The sequence below is a fragment of the Siphateles boraxobius genome, unplaced genomic scaffold, assembly GCF_051911475.1.
Source record: "Siphateles boraxobius isolate OS27281-9 unplaced genomic scaffold, OSU_SipBor_1 137, whole genome shotgun sequence".
Lineage (NCBI taxonomy): Eukaryota > Metazoa > Chordata > Actinopteri > Cypriniformes > Leuciscidae > Siphateles > Siphateles boraxobius.
Window position 1 is genome coordinate 2,260,001 of NW_027508741.1, and position 21,516 is coordinate 2,281,516.

Sequence of the window (21,516 nt, forward strand, 5' to 3'; positions counted from 1 at the left end):
GTAATATTATAAACGTGCAGATTAAGAGCCGGTAATATTATAACCGTGCAGATTAAGAGCCGGTAATATTATAAACGTGCAGATTAAGGGCCGGTAATATTATAAACGTGCAGATTAAGGGCCGGTAATATTATAAACGTGCAGATTAAGAGCCGGTAATATTATAAACGTGCAGATTAAGAGCCGGTAATATTATAACCGTGCAGATTAAGAGCCGGTAATATTATAAACGTGCAGATTAAGGGCCGGTAATATTATAAACGTGCAGATTAAGAGCCGGTAATATTATAAACTTGCAGATTAAGGGCCGGTAATATTATAAACGTGCAGATTAAGAGCCGATAATATTATAAACGTGCAGATTAAGAGCCGGTAATATTATAAATGTGCAGATTAAGGGCCGGTAATATTATAAACGTGCAGATTAAGGGCCGGTAATATTATAAACGTGCAGATTAAGAGCCGGTAATATTATAAATGTGCAGATTAAGGGCCGGTAATATTATAACCGTGCAGATTAAGAGCCGGTAATATTATAAATGTGCAGATTAAGGGCCGGTAATATTATAAATGTGCAGATTAAGGGCCGGTAATATTATAACCGTGCAGATTAAGAGCCGGTAATATTATAAACTTGCAGATTAAGGGCAGGTAATATTATAAACGTGCAGATTAAGAGCCGGTAATATTATAAACTTGCAGATTAAGGGCCGGTAATATTATAAACGTGCAGATTAAGAGCCGGTAATATCATAAATGTGCAGATTAAGAGCCGGTAATATTATAAATGTGCAGATTAAGGGCCGGTAATATTATAACCGTGCAGATTAAGAGCCGGTAATATTATAAATGTGCAGATTAAGGGCCGGTAATATTATAACCGTGCAGATTAAGAGCCGGTAATATTATAAATGTGCAGATTAAGAGCCGGTAATATTATAAATGTGCAGATTAAGGGCCGGTAATATTATAACCGTGCAGATTAAGAGCCGGTAATATTATAAATGTGCAGATTAAGAGTCAGTGATATTATAAACGTGCAGATTAAGAGCCGGTAATATTATAAACGTGCAGATTAAGAGCCGGTAATATTATAAATGTGCAGATTAAGGGCCGGTAATATTATAACCGTGCAGATTAAGAGCCGGTAATATTATAAATGTGCAGATTAAGGGCCGGTAATATTATAAATGTGCAGATTAAGGGCCGGTAATATTATAACCGTGCAGATTAAGAGCCGGTAATATTATAAATGTGCAGATTAAGGGCCGGTAATATTATAACCGTGCAGATTAAGAGCCGGTAATATTATAAATGTGCAGATTAAGAGTCAGTGATATTATAAACGTGCAGATTAAGAGCCGGTAATATTATAAACGTGCAGATTAAGGGCCGGTAATATTATAAACGTGCAGATTAAGGGCCGGTAATATTATAAACGTGCAGATTAAGAGCCGGTAATATTATAAACTTGCAGATTAAGGGCCGGTAATATTATAAACGTGCAGATTAAGAGCCGGTAATATTATAAACGTGCAGATTAAGAGCCGGTGATATTATAAACGTGCAGATTAAGAGCCGGTAATATTATAAATGTGCAGATTAAGAGCCGGTAATATTATAAACGTGCAGATTAAGAGCCGTTAATATTATAAACGTGCAGATTAAGAGCCGGTAATATTATAAACGTGCAGATTAAGGGCCGGTAATATTATAAATGTGCAGATTAAGAGCCGGTAATATTATAAACGTGCAGATTAAGAGCCGTTAATATTATAAACGTGCAGATTAAGAGCCGGTAATATTATAATAAGATCCTCTTCATACGTCAGAAGGGGAGAAATCTGATCGGCTTATTTTATAACATGCTGGCAGAGAAAGACTCTCCAGAACAGAGTTACTGGGTTTTAACTTTTCATGTTTTTCTGGGTTAGTAGAAGCTCCCGATTATAGCACTTACAAACAGGAAAAGGCAGATTTTCATGATATTTCCCCTTTAATGTGTTCATGTGTGAAGAGAAGTGAAGGTGCTTTTTGAATTCACACAATTCCATCAGTTTCAAACAAGTTAAGAGTTTAGAAATATATTTGTCAGTAAGTCAAAAAGTTTAACTTTAGGGTTTCCAGGCGCCGTTTTTTAATTTGAAAATGATTTTCACACTTTATCATGATCCAGTTAATTTCAATAAATGTATTTGGGTGTTTTTTATTTTTAAATTGTTTATTTATTTTAATTTGACATTTTAATTTTAGTAAATGTTTTTTTTTTCATTTATTTAAATGTTTATGATTAATTTGATTTTAATACAAAATTGACTGTTTTTATTTGTAAATTGTTTATTTTATTTTTAAATTTTTTTGATTTAATTAATTTTAGTAAATGTTATTCAGATTTTTAAAATTTTCTATCAATTGTTCATTTTAATTGTACATTTTTAGTGTATTTTAGTAAATGTTTTTTTCCTCTTTTTATTTGTAAATTATCTATTTATTTTAATTTGACATTTTTTGAAATTATTATTATAATTTTAGTAAATGTTGTTTGGTAGTTTTTGTTGTTTAATTAACCATATATTTTCATTTGACATTTTTATGATTTAATATCACGTTTCTTGATTTAAAAAAAAAATCATTTATTTATTTAAATTCTGTAATGTGAGTGTGTGTGTACCTGCTGTCCGCTGCGGCCGGCTGACACCTGAAGTCTTCATCGGTGTCCTCAGTGTTCTCAGCACAGTCTCTGTAGAAGGTGGACAGGCACACGTCACTGCGCCGCACCAGAACCGGAGCCGGGCCGGAGGGAGGCTTACGAGACGCTGCAGGATCCACTTCTGCTTTCTTCTGCACCTCTGATAAACACAACAAACACTGAAACTAGACATCAGAAACATGAGGTCCGACTGTTGATCATCTGTCACTCACTGGTTCCTGATGCCTGAACGCTGCTCAGACTGTTGCTCTTCGTCAGAGATTCGTGGCTGGAGCTGTCACTCAACCCGCTCCAGCTGGACTGACGAATCAGAGCGGAGTAGGGGCGGGGCTTGGACTGCACTTCTAAAACAGGAAGAGAATGTGAATGTGATAGAGACAGAGCGACACCTCATAATCTTAAGCTTACACATCTTAATCTTAAGGGGGGGGGGGGGGAGGGGGGCTAATCGTCTCCATTGACTCTGTATTGTGTCATTTCTGACGTATAACAAAAAAAACAACTATGTCTAAAAGCTGCTATGTGACGAAGTGTACAGCAAACAAGATAAAAAAACAGAAATACGTTTTTATAAGCTGTCGACCCAAAAACAGACACAAAAGTGGAGCCACACAGGGGCGTCACAAAGGCTGGAACGAATGGGTAAATTGTGTGCACTAAGTGTGCAGTAAACATTTAGTCACTGGTAAGTTAAATATCCAAATGTCAGTTTTATATATAATATTTCTGTAAGCTAAGCTATTATCACGTTAGTTCGTAAGCTAATCTAATATCACGTTAGTTCGTGATCACGTTAGTTCCTAAGCTAATCTATTATCACGTTAGTTCGTAAGCTAAGCTATTATCGCGTTAGTTCGTAAGCTAATCTAATATCACGGTAGTTCGTGATCAAGTTAGTTCGTAAGCTAATCTAATATCACGCTAGTTCGTGATCACGTTAGTTCGTAAGCTAAGCTATTATCACGTTAGTTCGTAAACTAATCTAATATCACGTTAGTTCGTGATCAAGTTAGTTCGTAAGCTAATCTAATATCACGTTAGTTCGTGATCAAGTTAGTTCGTAAACTAAGCTATTGTCACGTTAGTTCGTGATCACATTAGTTCGTAAGCTAATCTAATATCACGTTAGTTCGTGATCACGTTAGTTCCTAAGCTAAGCTATTATCACGTTAGTTCGTAAGCTAAGCTATTATCACGTTAGTTCGTTTTCACGTTAGTTCGTAAGCTAAGCTATTATCACGTTAGTTAGTTTTCACGTTAGTTCGTAAGCTAAGCTATTATCACGTTAGGTCGTGATCACGTTACTTCATAAGCTAAGCTATTATCACGTTAGTTCGTAAGCTAAGCTATTATCACGTTAGTTCGTAAGCTAAGCTATCATCACGTTAGTTTGTGATCACGTTAGTTCGTAAGCTAAGCTATCATCACTTTAGTTCGTGATCAAGTTAGTTTTTAAGCTAAGCTATCATCACGTTAGTTTGTGATCACGTTAGTTCGTAAGCTAAGCTATCATCACGTTAGTTCGTGATCACGTTAGATCGTAAGCTAAGCTATTATCGCGTTACTTCGTAAGCTAAGCTATTATCATGTTAGTTCGTGATCACGTTAGTTTGTAAGCTAAGCTATTATCACGTTAGTTCGTGATCACGTTAGTTCGTACGCTAAGCTATTATCCCGTTAGTTCGTAAGCTAAGCTATTATCACGTTAGGTCGTGATCACGTTAGTTCGTAAGATAAGCTATTATCACGTTAGTTCGTGATAACGTTAGATCGTAAGATAAGCTATTATCACGTTAGTTCGTAAGCTAAGCTATTATCGCGTTAGTTCGTAAGCTAAGCTATTATCACGTTAGGTCGTGATCACGTTAGTTCATAAGCTAAGCTATTATCACGTTAGTTCGTGATCACGTTAGATCGTAAGATAAGCTATTATCACGTTAGTTCGTAAGATAAGCTATTATCACGTTAGTTCATGATCACGTTAGTTCATAAGGTAAGCTATTATCACGTTAGTTCGTTTTCACGTTAGTTCGTAAGCTAAGCTATTATCACGTTAGGTCGTGATCACGTTAGTTCATAAGCTAAGCTATTATCACGTTAGTTCGTAAGCTAAGCTATTATTACGTTAGTTCGTAAGCTAAGCTATCATCACGTTAGTTCGTGATCACGTTAGTTCGTAAGCTAAGCTATCATCACGTTAGTTCGTGATCACGTTAGTTCGTAAGCTAAGCTATCATCCCATTAGTTCGTGATCATGTTAGTTCGTAAGCTAAGCTATCATCACGTTAGTTCGTGATCACGTTAGTTCGTAAGCTAAGCTAATATCGCGTTACTTTGTAAGCTAAGCTATTATCATGTTAGGTCGTGATCACGTTAGTTCGTAAGCTAAGCTATTATCACGTTAGTTCGTGATCACGTTAGTTCGTAAGCTAAGCTATTATCACGTTAGTTCGTGATCACGTTAGTTTGTAAGCTAAGCTATTATCACGTTAGTTCTGGATCACGTTAGTTTGTAAGCTAAGCTATTATCACGTTAGTTCGTGATCCCGTTAGTTCATAAGCTAAGCTATTATCACGTTAGGTCGTGATCACGTTAGTTCGTAAGATAAGCTATTATCACGTTAGTTCGTAAGATAAGCTATTATCACGTTAGTTTGTGATCACGTTAGATCGTAAGATAAGCTATTATCACGTTAGTTCGTAAGCTAAGCTATTATCACGTTAGGTCGTGATCACGTTAGTTCATAAGCTAAGCTATTATCACGTTAAAACGTATTCCTGGGTTTTTTATCTTGTTTGCTGGACACCTCGTCACATAGCAGCTTTTAGACGTTGTTTGTTTCTTGTTATAAGTCAGAAAAGTAGGCAGCTTCACACAATGCAATGGAGAAGGTTGGATTGTTTTGTGGGCGTGGCCTAAATGCTCTCTATGCTGCTGACATCTGTCAATCATGTGCTGGAGGGGGAGAGGCTCAGACCTGCGCGGGAACCGAGAGACGCCCTCCGATGCTGCTGTCTGATTGGCTGCCTGAACTGAGCCACAGCCAATACCACGTTACGAAGCTTCGCCCAGCGAAGACGCCCTCCCTGATTGGTGGATGGCCACTTGCTCTCTAGCACCGCCTACAGACGGCAGAATAACACACACACGCATGAGTAAACAGAGGCATTATGTATATCAGGGATTCAATAATTTATCAACACATTTCATGGTGAACGGTCACAGCATGCAGCTAAACAAATAATATTTTTGTGTTTTTTTTTTTTTTTTTAAGATTTAATTTTAGTAAATGTTCTTGGTGTTTTTTATTTTAATGTCATTTTATATTTTTAAATTATGAATTGTTTTTCTTTTAAAATTATTTAATTTCACATTTTTATGATTTAATAATTATCAGCTTTCATCAACTCACAAAACTTTTAAATTATTTTATTTATGATTTAATTAATTTGAAGCTATTTTTTATTATTTAATCATTTGATTTTTTTCTTTTAAATTTTTTTCTTTATTATAATTTGACATGTTTGTAATTTCATTATTTGATTGTTTTTCTTTTAACATTATTTTTTTATTTCACATTTTTATGATTTAATTATCAGCTTTTCATCAACACACGAACCCAGTTTGAGAAATGATTTTATGATTTAATACATTTTATGTAAATATTTTAAAATTTGTAATTATTTTTAATTTTAATTTGTCATTTAAGATTTAATTATTAGATTTTTTATTATTTTCATAAAAAAATGAGAAATTATTATTTTATGATTTAATAAATTAAGTATTATTTATTATTTAATTAATTAATACATTTTTATATTTATTTTAATTTGACATGTTTATGATTTAATAATTAGATTTTTTACTTTTTAATCTTTTTATTTTAATTTGACATTTTTATGATTTAATTACATTTTTTAATTTGATATTTTTACGATTTAATCAATCATTAGATTTTTTCTTTTAAAGCGATTTATTTTAATTTGACATTTTTATGCTTTTATCAAACATTAGCTTTCATCAACCCCAGTTGATCAGCTCCCAAACCCCAGTATTAGCTGAATAATATTAAATATGATCACTTTATTGTAGTATCCGTAAGTGATGGTGTTGGGTGTGATTCCAGCCTTCTTCATCTCCAGCAGAACCCGCACCGCTAGAACCGGCTGCCCGTACTGACCACACAACTGCATCAGGATCCGGTAACACACCTGAGCGCGCACACACACACACACACACACACACAGTGTTTCTCACTGAAGGCTTTCTCTTCTCCTCTGTACAGATAAACGCTGTCAAAATGATTCCTGTTGGCATGGTAAAAATTCTGTATTATGAATTTTAAGGCCAGACAAGTAATTTGTTGCGGTCACTTTGTAAAGAAAGATTTTACAAGTCTTTCTAAATATGCGCACATATTTATTCAAGCGCACATACCTATAGACTAAAAACGCGATACACATGTGCACGCCGTCAGTGTTTTCACAGATTTGCGTTTTTGAAGTTTACACGGATAACTTTTTCAAAAATGTTCAATGCTTGCGCCTTTGTGTTCTCGAGCTATAAACACTGTTGTGTGCGAATAAACGGCAGGAACATATTAAAAGTTTCTGTTAGAACGGTGTCGTGTTAGCGAACGCTAAGTTAATAACTAATGATCATTACAACGGAAGTGAATCAATCACAACTAACTTTAGCTGGACAATAACTTTATTCTATTCTTTTATTATTATTTTTGGCCTTATGACAGAGATCTGATATTCTATTTGTCGTATTTCTGTTTTGCCTAAAACTGCAGAATATTCGGTACATCTTAAACTGTATTCTAAAATGATCTGATATTAACTTTAGCAGGATTTCACAGAGAAGAGCTGAGGCTCGTGTAGCGCCGCATTTCTGCAATGTTTGACGGTGTGTGTGAGAAACGTTGAGTAGCAGTTTGCGAGCGTGAACGTCATGGCAACGGACAACACAAAGTATCTCGCGCTGGGAAACACTTAACGCAACGCGTAAATGCGCGGAACTAGCGTAAATCAAGCAAGCTGGTGTGCACAAGCCACGAAGTGTTGGCGGAATAACACATTAGCGGACCGGAGGCAATAATATAGATTTTTTTCCAGAAAACTTATTGCAGAAAATAAATTCAAGCACTTTCAAGGACCTGTGTGTTTATTTTCAAAAACTTTCTAGAGCTGCTGTAAAGCCAAAACAATCTCTGTTCCTGTAATCTCTGTAAATCTGCTTTGAGACGGTGTATATTGTTAAAGCGCTGTATAAATGATGGCGCCTGGACTCTGACCTCGTCTGGAAGCACCACCTTCCTCGTCTCCATGTGTTTGAGCACCTCGTAGGCCGCGTGTAGCGCGCGCACCTTAGCGCTCTCCGCCTTCACGAAGGTGGGCAAGCAGATGAACCACAGCCCGTAGCAGTGACCCAGCAGGCACTTGGACCACATATCCGGAACCGAGGAGTATTTCTGGGCCTTCTTCTGCGCCAGCTTTATCTCCTGCTCACACACACAAGCAGAGAGCGTCAGCCGCCTGAACCTGACCTCTGACCCCGTGACCTCTGACCCCGTAACCTCATCCTAACCTGTTTAGTTCGGCGGGGGGCGGGGCTACTCGGGGCACTTCCTTTAGCAGGGGTCCGAAGATGATCCAGGGGCCGATCGAACAGATCCGGCAGGAGGATCGGGAACGTGTCATAGCTGTAGATCAACAAATTATTCATTATATTATTTAAATATTTACGTGTCATAGCAGTGATAATCAGCGCACCTGTAGTGAGCGGGTCATGTGATAATCAGCGCACCTGTAGTGAGCGGGTCATGTGATAAATCAGCGCACCTGTAGTGAGCGGGTCATGTGATAATCAGCGCACCTGTAGTGAGCGGGTCATGTGATAATAAGCGAACCTGTAGTGAGCGGGTCATGTGATAATCAGCGCACCTGTAGTGAGCGGCTCATGTGATAATCAGCGCACCTGTAGTGAGCGGGTCATGTGATAAATCAGCGCACCTGTAGTGAGCGGGTCATGTGATAAATCCGGCGCACCTGTAGTGAGCGGGTCATGTGATAATCAGCGCACATGTAGTGAGCGGGTCATGTGATAATCAGCGCACCTGTAGTGAGCGGGTCATCTGATAATCAGCGCACCTGTAGTGAGCGGGTCATGTGATAATCAGCGCACCTGTAGTGAGCCGATCATGTGATAAAAAGCTCATCTGCAGTGAGTGGGTCATGTGATAATCAGCGCACCTGTAGTGAGCGGATCATGTGATAAATCAGCGAACCTGTAGTGAGCGGGTCATGTGATAATCAGCGCACCTGTAGTGAGCGGGTCATGTGATAATCAGCGAACCTGTAGTGAGCGGATCATGTGATAATCAGCGCACCTGTAGTGAGCGGGTCATGTGATAAATCAGCGCACCTGTAGTGAGCGGATCATGTGATAATCAGCGCACCTGTAGTGAGCGGGTCATGTGATAATCAGCGCACCTGTAGTGGGCGGATCATGTGATAAATCAGCGAACCTGTAGTGAGCGGGTCATGTGATAATCAGCGAACCTGTAGTGAGCGGGTCATGTGATAAATCCGGCGCACCTGTAGTGAGCGGGTCATGTGATAATCAGCGCACATGTAGTGAGCGGGTCATGTGATAATCAGCGCACCTGTAGTGAGCGGGTCATCTGATAATCAGCGCACCTGTAGTGAGCGGGTCATGTGATAATCAGCGCACCTGTAGTGAGCGGGTCATGTGATAATCAGCGCACCTGTAGTGAGCGGGTCATGTGATAAATCAGCGCACCTGTAGTGAGCGGGTCATGTGATAATCAGCGCACCTGTAGTGAGCGGATCATGTGATAAATCAGCGAACCTGTAGTGAGCGGGTCATGTGATAATCAGCGAACCTGTAGTGAGCGGGTCATGTGATAAATCCGGCGCACCTGTAGTGAGCGGGTCATGTGATAATCAGCGCACATGTAGTGAGCGGGTCATGTGATAATCAGCGCACCTGTAGTGAGCGGGTCATCTGATAATCAGCGCACCTGTAGTGAGCGGGTCATGTGATAATCAGCGCACCTGTAGTGAGCCGATCATGTGATAAAAAGCTCATCTGCAGTGAGTGGGTCATGTGATAATCAGCGCACCTGTAGTGAGCGGATCATGTGATAAATCAGCGAACCTGTAGTGAGCGGGTCATGTGATAATCAGCGCACCTGTAGTGAGCGGGTCATGTGATAATCAGCGAACCTGTAGTGAGCGGATCATGTGATAATCAGCGAACCTGTAGTGAGCGGATCATGTGATAATCAGCGCACCTGTAGTGAGCGGGGCATGTGATAATCAGCGCACCTGTAGTGAGCGGGTCATGTGATAATCAGCGAACCTGTAGTGAGCGGGTCATGTGATAAATCAGCGCACCTGTAGTGAGCGGATCATGTGATAATCAGCGCACCTGTAGTGAGCGGGGCATGTGATAATCAGCGCACCTGTAGTGAGCGGATCATGTGATAAATCAGCGAACCTGTAGTGAGCGGGTCATGTGATAATCAGCGAACCTGTAGTGAGCGGGTCATGTGATAATCAGCGCACCTGTAGTGAGCGGATCATGTGATAAATCAGCGAACCTGTAGTGAGCGGGTCATGTGATAATCAGCGCACCTGTAGTGAGCGGATCATGTGATAAATCAGCGAACCTGTAGTGAGCGGGTCATGTGATAATCAGCGAACCTGTAGTGAGCGGGTCATGTGATAAGTGAGCGGGTCATGTGATAAATCAGCGCACCTGTAGTGAGCGGGTCATGTGATAATCAGCGAACCTGTAGTGAGCGGGTCATGTGATAAATCAGCGCACCTGTAGTGAGCGGATCATGTGATAATCAGCGCACCTGTAGTGAGCGGATCATGTGATAAATCAGCGAACCTGTAGTGAGCGGGTCATGTGATAATCAGCGCACCTGTAGTGAGCGGGTCATGTGATAATCAGCGAACCTGTAGTGAGCGGGTCATGTGATAAATCAGCGCACCTGTAGTGAGCGGATCATGTGATAATCAGCGCACCTGTAGTGAGCGGGGCATGTGATAATCAGCGCACCTGTAGTGAGCGGATCATGTGATAAATCAGCGAACCTGTAGTGAGCGGGTCATGTGATAATCAGCGAACCTGTAGTGAGCGGGTCATGTGATAAATCAGCGCACCTGTAGTGAGCGGATCATGTGATAATCAGCGTACCTCTAGTGAGCGGGTCATGTGATAAATCAGCGCACATGTAGTGAGCGGGCCATGTGATAATCAGCGCACCTGTAGTGAGCGGGTCATGTGATAATCAGCGAACCTGTAGTGAGCGGGTCATGTGATAATCAGCGAACCTGTAGTGAGCGGGTCATGTGATAATCAGCGAACCTGTAGTGAGCGGGTCATGTGATAATCAGCGAACCTGTAGTGAGCGGGTCATGTGATAAATCAGCGCACCTGTAGTGAGCGGATCATGTGATAATCAGCGCACCTGTAGTGAGCGGGTCATGTGATAAATCAGCGCACATGTAGTGAGCGGGCCATGTGATAATCAGCGCACCTGTAGTGAGCAGGTCATGTGATAATCAGCGCACCTGTAGTGAGCGGGTCATGTGATAATCAGCGCATCTGTAGTGAGCGGGTCATGTGATAATCAGCGCAGCTGTAGTGAGCGGATCATGTGATAATCAGCGCACCTGTAGTGAACAGAGTCATCTGATAATCAGCGCACCTGTAGTGAGCGGGTCATGTGATAAATCAGCGCACCTGTAGTGAGCGGGTCATGTGATAAATCAGCGCACCTGTAGTGAGCGGGTCATGTGATAATCAGCGCACCTCTAGTGAGCGGGTCATGTGATAAATCAGCGCACCTGTAGTGAGCGGGTCATGTGATAAATCAGCGCACCTGTAGTGAGCGGGTCATGTGATAATCAGCGCACCTGTAGTGAGCGGATCATGTGATAATCAGCGCACCTGTAGTGAGCCGATCATGTGATAAAAAGCTCATCTGCAGTGAGTGGGTCATGTGATAATCAGCGCACCTGTAGTGAGCGGGTCAGCGCACCTGTAGTGAGCGGGTCATGTGATAATCAGCGCACCTGTAGTGAGCGGGTCATGTGATAATCAGCGCACCTGTGGTGAGCGGGTCATGTGATAATCAGCGCACCTGTAGTGAGCGGGTCATGTGATAAATCAGCGCACATGTAAGGCTTGTTCGACTTGAACCGGCGCTGCACAGACCGATCGGTTGATGACATCAAAGTACCGCGAGAGCGATTAGAGAGCAGACGGCTCCTTATGCTTTTGAATCGCTCTCGCGGTACTTTGATGTCATCAACCGATCGGTCTGCGCAGCGCCGGTTCAAGTCGAACAAGCCTGTAGTGAGCGGGTCATGTGATAATCAGCGCACCTGTAGTGAGCGGGTCATGTGATAATCAGCGCACCTGTAGTGAGCGGGTCATGTGATAATCAGCGCACCTGTAGTGAGCGGATCATGTGATAATCAGCGCACCTGTAGTGAGCGGGTCATGTGATAATCAGCGCACCTGTAGTGAGCGGGTCATGTGATAATCAGCGCACCTGTGGTGAGCGGGTCATGTGATAATCAGCGCACCTGTGGTGAGCGGGTCATGTGATAATCAGCGCACCTGTAGTGAGCGGGTCATGTGATAATCAGCGCACCTGTAGTGAGCGGGTCATGTGATAATCAGCGCACCTGTAGTGAGCGGGTCATGTGATAAATCAGCGCACATGTAGTGAGCGGGTCATGTGATAATCAGCGCACCTGTAGTGAGCGGGTCATGTGATAATCAGCGCACCTGTAGTGAGCGGATCATGTGATAATCAGCGCACCTGTAGTGAGCGGATCATGTGATAATCAGCGCACCTGTAGTGAGCGGATCATGTGATAATCAGCGCACCTGTAGTGAGCGGATCATGTGATAATCAGCGAACCTGTAGTGAGCGGGTCATGTGATAATCAGCGCACCTGTAGTGAGCGGATCATGTGATAATCAGCGCACCTGTAGTGAACCGAGTCATGTGATAATCAGCGCACCTGTAGTGAGCGGGTCATGTGATAAAAAGCGCACCTGTAGTGAGCGGGTCATGTGATAATCAGCGCACCTGTAGTGAACGAGTCATGTGATAATCAGCGCACCTGTAGTGTGCGGGTCATGTGATAATCAGCGCACCTGTAGTGAGCGGGTCATGTGATAATCAGCGCACCTGTAGTGAGCGGGTCATGTGATAATCAGCGCACCTGTAGTGAGCGGGTCATGTGATAATCAGCGCACCTGTAGTGAGCGAGTCATGTGATAATAAGCGAACCTGTAGTGAACGAGTCATCTGTTAAATCAGTGCACATGTAGTGAGCGGGTCATGTGATAATCAGCGCACCTGTAGTGAGCGGATCATGTGATAATCAGCGCACCTGTAGTGAGCGGATCATGTGATAATCAGCGCACCTGTAGTGAGCGGGTCATGTGATAAATCAGCGCACATGTAGTGAGCGGGTCATGTGATAATCAGCGCACCTGTAGTGAGCGGGTCATGTGATAAATCAGCGCACATGTAGTGAGCGGGTCGTGATAATCAGCGCACCTGTAGTGAGCGGGTCATGTGATAATCAGCGCACCTGTAGTGAGCGGGTCATGTGATAATCAGCGCACCTGTGGTGAGCGGGTCATGTGATAATCAGCGCACCTGTAGTGAACGAGTCATGTGATAATCAGCGCACCTGTACCTGTAGTGAGCGGGTCATGTGATAATCAGCGAACCTGTAGTGAGCGGGTCATGTGATAATCAGCGCACCTGTAGTGAGCGGGTCATGTGATAATCAGCGCACCTGTAGTGAGCGGGTCATCTGATAATCAGCGCACCTGTAGTGAGCGGGTCATGTGATAATCAGCGCACCTGTAGTGAGCGGGTCATGTGATAATCAGCGAACCTGTAGTGAGCTGGTCATGTGATAATCAGCGCACCTGTAGTGAGCTGGTCATGTGATAATCAGCGCACCTGTAGTGAGCGGGTCATGTGATAATCAACGCACCTGTAGTGAGCGGGTCATGTGATAATCAACGCACCTGTAGTGAGCGGGTCATGTGATAATCAGCGCACCTGTAGTGAGCGGGTCATGTGATAAATCAGCGCACCTGTAGTGAGCGGGTCATGTGATAAATCAGCGCACCTGTAGTGAGCGGCTCATGTGATAATCAGCGCACCTGTAGTGAGCGGGTCATGTGATAAATCAGCGCACCTGTAGTGAGCTGGTCATGTGATAAATCAGCGCACCTGTAGTGAGCGGGTCATGTGATAAATCAGCGCACATGTAGTGAGCGGGTCATGTGATAATCAGCGCACCTGTAGTGAGCGGGTCATGTGATAATCAGCGCACATGTAGTGAGCGGGTCATGTGATAATCAACGCACCTGTAGTGAGCGGGTCATGTGATAATCAGCGCACATGTAGTGAGCGGGTCATGTGATAATCAGCGCACCTGTAGTGAGCGGGTCATGTGATAATCAGTGCACCTGTAGTTAGCGGATCATGTGATAATCAGCGCACCTGTAGTGAACCGAGTCATGTGATAATCAGCGCACCTGTAGTGAACCGAGTCATGTGATAATCAGCGCACCTGTAGTGAGCGGGTCATGTGATAATCAGCGCACCTGTAGTGAGCGGGTCATGTGATAATCAGCGCACCTGTAGTGAGCGGGACATTCGGATCCGTCGGGCTCCTGCGGCTCCTCGGGAGGCATTATAAACACTGTGTGTTCACCGCTAAGACACTCGTCCCGATCCATCAAACGCACGTCCTCCGGTTTCTCCACATCAACCTGACGGACACAGAGATTAAACTCAAGTCTCCTTTAATATACAGCGCTTTATACAACACACAGTGTTTCAAAGCAGCTTTACAGAGACAACAGGAAAATAATGCAACAAACAAAGTTTGTTTCCAGAAGAAAATAGAGTCACAGTGCAGATTAAGTAAGTTCAGTGATGGTTCATTTTTTACATCAAAAGAAAAGTTATTAATTTAGTTGAATAAATATATATATATAGCCGTTCTGGAGAAAAACGTAATGTCATCGTCCAGCTCAGTTCTCATATAATGGTGTCAGTGCAGGAGATCAATAATATTTTTGAATATTAAATTAAAGCCCGGATCTGATTGGCCGCTGGGGTCACACACACCTTCTGCACACACTCGTCGAAGAACTCAAGGCTGACGTGGCGGTCGCTGACGAACGAACACTCCTCGATGAACTGCGTGAACATCTGAGTCCTCGTGAGCTGAGTGTAAAACTTCTGCTGCGTGCGATCGCGAGACTTCAGGAAACCTGCAATGTACATTATATATATACACATCAGGTTAAAATGCATTATCATTTTTGCAGATTATTTCTACATGAAACTGGTTGTTTTTCATGTGTTTTCATGCATTTTACTTTCTAAAGGTGTGTTCAATATTATTGAGCCTGTGGAGCACTTTTATGATGGATAGATGCACTTTTATGATGGACAGATGCACTTTTATCATGGATTGATGCACTTTTATGATGGACGGATGCACTTTTATCATGGATAGATGCACTTTTATGATGGACAGATGCACTTTTATGATGGACAGATGCACTTTTATGATGGACAGATGCACTTTTATGATGGACGGATGCACTTTTATGATGGATAGATGCACTTTTATGATGGACAGATGCACTTTTATCATGGATTGATGCACTTTTATAATGGACGGATGCACTTTTATCATGGATAGATGCACTTTTATGATGGACAGATGCACTTTTATCATGGATTGATGCACTTTTATGATGGACGGATGCACTTTTATCATGGATAGATGCACTTTTATGATGGACAGATGCACTTTTATCATGGATTGATGCACTTTTATGATGGACGGATGCACTTTTATCATGGATAGATGCACTTTTATGATGGACAGATGCACTTATCATGGATTGATGCACTTTTATGATGGATAGATGCACTTTTATCATGGATTGATGCACTTTTATGATGGACGGATGCACTTTTATCATGGATTGATGCACTTTTATGATGGACGGATGCACTTTTATCATGGATTGATGCACTTTTATGATGGACAGATGCACTTTTATGATGGACAGGTGCACTTTTATGATGTACGGATGCACTTTTATGATGGACAGATGCACTTTTATGATGGACAGATTCACTTTTATGATGGATAGATGCACTTTTATGATGGACAGATGCACTTTTATGATGGACGGATGCACTTTTATGATGGACAGATGCACTTTTATGATGGATTGATGCACTTTTATGATGGATAGATGCACTTTTATGATGGATAGATGCACTTTTATGATGGACAGATGCACTTTTATGATGGACAGATGCACTTTTATGATGGACAGATTCACTTTTATGATGGATAGATGCACTTTTATGATGGACAGATGCACTTTTATGATGGACAGATGCACTTTTATGATGGACAGATGCACTTTTATGATGGATTGATGCACTTTTATGATGGATAGATGCACTTTTATGATGGACAGATGCACTTTTATGATGCATAGATGCACTTTTATGATGGACAGATGCACTTTTATGAGGGACAGATGCACTTTTATTATGGACAGATGCACTTTTATGATGGACAGATGCACTTTTGATGGACAGATGCACTTTTATGATGGACAGATGCACTTTTATGATGGACAGATGCACTTTTATGATGGACGGATGCACTTTTATGATGGACGGATGCACTTTTATGATGGACAGATGCACTTTTATGATGGATAGATGCACTTTTATGATGGATAGATGCACTTTTATGATGGATAGATGCACTTTTATCATGGATTGATGCACTTTTATGATGGACAGATGCACTTATGGATTGATGATTTCCATTACACGAGAGTAGATGTTAAAACTTCATGCTGATTTGTACTCGGCTTTCGCCAAGATAATCACCAACTAAGACGTAGCTTTACAGTAACCTATACTTCTCCATCCATTTACGCTTCTTTCCATCTAGTGACGTGAATCTTCTGTCTGGTGTTAATACAGTGTATTGCGCGTCAGCACACACAACGGCTGCAACCACAGTGCGGTCCCCCATAACAACCCTCTGGATTGAGCGGAGTAGGGAACATCTCTAGGGTCTTCAAGTGGGCACCTTCTGTCCTCAGTGTTTCGTCGACTAGCCCACGACACCTCAAGAGGGCTCGACAGTGACTCTGGCGTCCCAGAGTCACCCCCCTCCGTCCCCCACTCAACTCAGCCCAGCTTACTGACCTCTACTTCCCTCTTGCTGCTGAGACCTAACCACAATCTCACAATCTCTCCGCAACCCAACCATACGCGCCAACCCGTTTGACTAAGGCTGTCGAGCCCCACTGGTGCGTTAATATGCAGTTTCAGTGGCAACGGTTCCGTATGGCATACCACCTACCACAAAACACAATATCTGCCCAACCACCCGTCATTCACGCAATATATACAGGAACGTAATGACTGTAAATACTATACAACCTATACAAATAAACCAACAGTTGCTGCTGAGACCTAACCACAATCTCACAATCTCTCCGCAACCCAACCATACGCGCCAACCCGTTTGACTAAGGCTGCACTTTTATGATGGACAGATGCACTTTTATGATGGACAGATGCACTTTTATGATGGACAGATGCACTTTTATGATGGACAGATGCACTTTTATGATGGACGGATGCACTTTTATGATGGACAGATGCACTTTTATGATGGACAGATGCACTTTTATGATGGACGGATGCACTTTTATGATGGACAGATGCACTTTTATGATGGACAGATGCACTTTTATGATGGACAGATGCACTTTTATGATGGACAGATGCACTTTTATGATGGACAGATGCACTTTTATGATGGACGGATGCACTTTTATGATGGATAGATGCACTTTTATGATGGACAGATGCACTTTTATCATGGATTGATGCACTTTTATAATGGACGGATGCACTTTTATCATGGATAGATGCACTTTTATGATGGACAGATGCACTTTTATGATGGACAGATGCACTTTTATGATGGACAGATGCACTTTTATGATGGACAGATGCACTTTTATGATGGACGGATGCACTTTTATCATGGATAGATGCACTTTTATGATGGACAGATGCACTTTTATGATGGACAGATGCACTTTTATGATGGACAGATGCACTTTTATGATGGATGGATGCACTTTTATGATGGACGGAGGCACTTTTATGATGGACAGATGCACTTTTATGATGGACGGATGCACTTTTATGATGGACGGATGCACTTTTATGATGGACAGATGCACTTTTATGATGGACGGATGCACTTTTATGATGGACGGATGCACTTTTATGATGGACGGATGCACTTTTATGATGGACAGATGCACTTTTATGATGGACGGATGCACTTTTATGATGGACGGATGCACTTTTATGATGGACGGATGCACTTTTATGATGGACAGATGCACTTTTATGATGGATAGATGCACTTTTATGATGGACAGATGCACTTTTATGATGGACAGATGCACTTTTATCATGGATTGATGCACTTTTATGATGGACGGATGCACTTTTATGATGGACAGATGCACTTTTATGATGGATAGATGCACTTTTATGATGGACAGATGCACTTTTATGATGGACAGATGCACTTTTATCATGGACAGATGCACTTTTATCATGGACAGATGCACTTTTATGATGGACGGATGCACTTTTATGATGGATAGATGCACTTTTATGATGGACAGATGCACTTTTATCATGGACAGATGCACTTTTATGATGGACGGATGCACTTTTATGATGGATAGATGCACTTTTATGATGGACAGATGCACTTTTATGATGGACAGATGCACTTTTATGATGGACAGATGCACTTTTATGATGGACGGATGCACTTTTATGATGGATAGATGCACTTTTATGATGGACAGATGCACTTTTATCATGGACAGATGCACTTTTATCATGGACAGATGCACTTTTATGATGGATGGATGCACTTTTATCATGGATAGATGCACTTTTATGATGGACAGATGCACTTTTATGATGGACAGATGCACTTTTATGATGGACGGATGCACTTTTATGATGGACGGATGCACTTTTATGATGGATAGATGCACTTTTATCAAGTCAAGTCAAGTCAGCCTCATTTATATAGCGCTTTTAACAATGTAGATTGTTTCAAAGCAGCTTTACAGAGATAAACATATAATTTAATGTAACAGAGATTGGTTTGGTTTTATAGTGGTTCTTGAAAAATGTTTTTTCCAGCTAAAGTTAGTTTTGATTGATTCACTTCCGTCTAAATGATCATTTGTTATTAAATTAGGGGCCGCTAAGACGACACCGTTCTCTCTAAACAGACTTTAAACGTGAACCTGTGATAGACGCTGATGGCGTTCACATGCGCATTAAGAATTGATTCTATAGTTATGTGCGTTTGAATATATGTGCGCAGGTTTGTAATTCCTTACAAACCATGCCTAAACAAACTACTTGTCTTGTCTATAAATTTTGATGCAGAATTTTATTTTATCTTATCACTTTGGGTAGGTACGCGAACCGAAAATTTGATGATATTTGATGAAATATTATGATGATAGATGCACTTTTATGATGTATAGATGCACTTTTATGAAGGATGGATGCACTTTTATGGACTTCAAAACATAAAACATCCATTCACTGCCATTATAAAGCTTGGAAGAGGAAATTTGTTAATATAACTGTTCGTCTGAAATAAGAATGTCATATACACCTAGGATTACTTCAGGGTAATCATGGGATAATTTTTTCATTTTTGGATGAACTATCCCTTTAAACTATGATTAATGTTGCGTGTGAAGGTATAGCGCACCCTGCAGGTTGAAGAGGGAGCTGCAGTCTGTGGTCCGGTCTGACGGAGCCTGTGTGATGGGCAGAAGGAATGAGCGGTAGCCGCGCAGTAAACCGCTCATGAAGCGCAGGAACGCCTCCTGGATCTCCAGCTCCAGCTGCTTCTGACGCCCGTAGATCAGATCATAATCCGTGAGCAGGAACTCCAGCGTGGCCTCCTCCTGACCCGGCGTGTAGACTGATGGAGGACGAGACAAACACACACGTGTCAACAGGAAATTACATCATCTGTAAGCATGTCAGGCGCTCACTCACTCTTCTCCAGAGTTTTGTTCAGGTTGGTCAGAGAGTTCAGCAGGATTTTCCCATGTTTCCTGGGCAAAGACCTCCAGGATAGAGGCTTCTTATCTTCAGACCTGGAGGAAGTTCAGCACATTATTATTTACAGAGTAAAACTTCTCTTCGGCTGCATTTATTTGATCAGAAATACAGTAAAACAGTGAAATATTATTATAATGTAAAACATCTGTTTTCTATGTGAATATATAGTAAAGTGTAATTTATTCCTGTGATCAAAGCTGAATTTTCAGCATCATTACTCCAGTCTTCAGTGTCACATGATCCTTCAGAAATCACTATAATATGATGATTTGATGCTCAAGAAACATTTATGATTATTATCAATGTTGAAAACATGTGATGCATTTTCTTTCTCAGGATTCTTTGATGAATAGAAAATTCAAAAGAACATGAACCAGAATCTTTTGTTACATTATAATTGTCTTTATTCATTTTTTATCAGTTTAATGCATCTTTGATGACACTTTTGAACGGTAGTGTATGTATATCAAGTCAATATCAAATTGATCCTATATTAATCCATTATTTTAATTCTATATTGATTGTCTTCATTCTATATTAATGCATTACATTAATTCTATATGGATTCTGTCTTCATTCTACATTCATGCATTATATTAATTCTACATCGATTATGTCTTTATTCTATATTAATGCATTATATTAATTCTATGTTGGTTCTATCTCTTCAATCTATATTAATGCATTATATGAATTCTATATTGATTCTATGCCTTGACTTCATATTAATGCATTATATTAATTCTATATTGATTCTATTTCTTCATTCTATATAAATGTATTATATTAATTCTATATCGATTATGTCTTTATTCTATATTAATGCATTATATGAATTATATGTTGATTCTATCTCTTCAATCTATATTAATGCATTATATGAATTCTATATTGATTCTGTCTTGACTTCATATTAATGCATTATATGAATTCTATGTTGAATCTGTCTTTTTAAAATTGATTCTATGTCTTCATTCTATATTAATGCATTATATTAATTCAATATTGATTCTATGTCTTCATTCTATATTAATGCATTACATTAATTCTATATTGATTCTGTCTTCGTTCTGTATTAATGCATTCAAATTCTATATTGATTCTGTCTTCGTTCTATATTAATGCATTATATTTAATCTATATTGATTCTATTTCTTCATTCTATATTAATGCATAATATTAATTCTATATCGATTATGTCTTCAACCTATATTAATGCATAATATGAATTCTATATTGATTCTATGTCTTGACTTCATATTAATGCATTATATGAATTCTATGTTGATTCTGTCTTTTTTAAATTGATTCTGTCTTAATTCTATATTAATGCATTATATGAAATCTATATTGATTCTATGTCTTCATTCTATATTAATGCATTATATTAATTCTATATTGATTCTGTCTTGATTCTATATTAAATGCATTACATTAATTCATTATTGATTATGTCCTCATTCTATATTAATG

General features: G+C 40.6%; 1 protein-coding gene across 2 annotated transcripts in view; it reads right to left on the reverse strand.

The window, feature by feature from the left end:
* Window positions 1–21,516, reverse strand: part of dennd4b (DENN/MADD domain containing 4B) — a 70,285-nt gene that overhangs the window by 18,664 nt on the left and 30,105 nt on the right. For both annotated transcript variants that reach the window (XM_077229978.1, XM_077229979.1), the window contains 10 exons: window positions 19,978–20,078; window positions 19,685–19,900; window positions 14,929–15,074; window positions 14,434–14,567; window positions 8,304–8,418; window positions 8,011–8,217; window positions 6,794–6,922; window positions 5,689–5,833; window positions 2,923–3,054; window positions 2,672–2,849 (listed from right to left, as the gene is read on the reverse strand). In XM_077229978.1, the coding sequence (XP_077086093.1) occupies window positions 2,672–2,849; window positions 2,923–3,054; window positions 5,689–5,833; window positions 6,794–6,922; window positions 8,011–8,217; window positions 8,304–8,418; window positions 14,434–14,567; window positions 14,929–15,074; window positions 19,685–19,900; window positions 19,978–20,078 (1,503 nt within the window). The remainder of the gene's footprint in view (window positions 1–2,671; window positions 2,850–2,922; window positions 3,055–5,688; window positions 5,834–6,793; window positions 6,923–8,010; window positions 8,218–8,303; window positions 8,419–14,433; window positions 14,568–14,928; window positions 15,075–19,684; window positions 19,901–19,977; window positions 20,079–21,516) is intronic.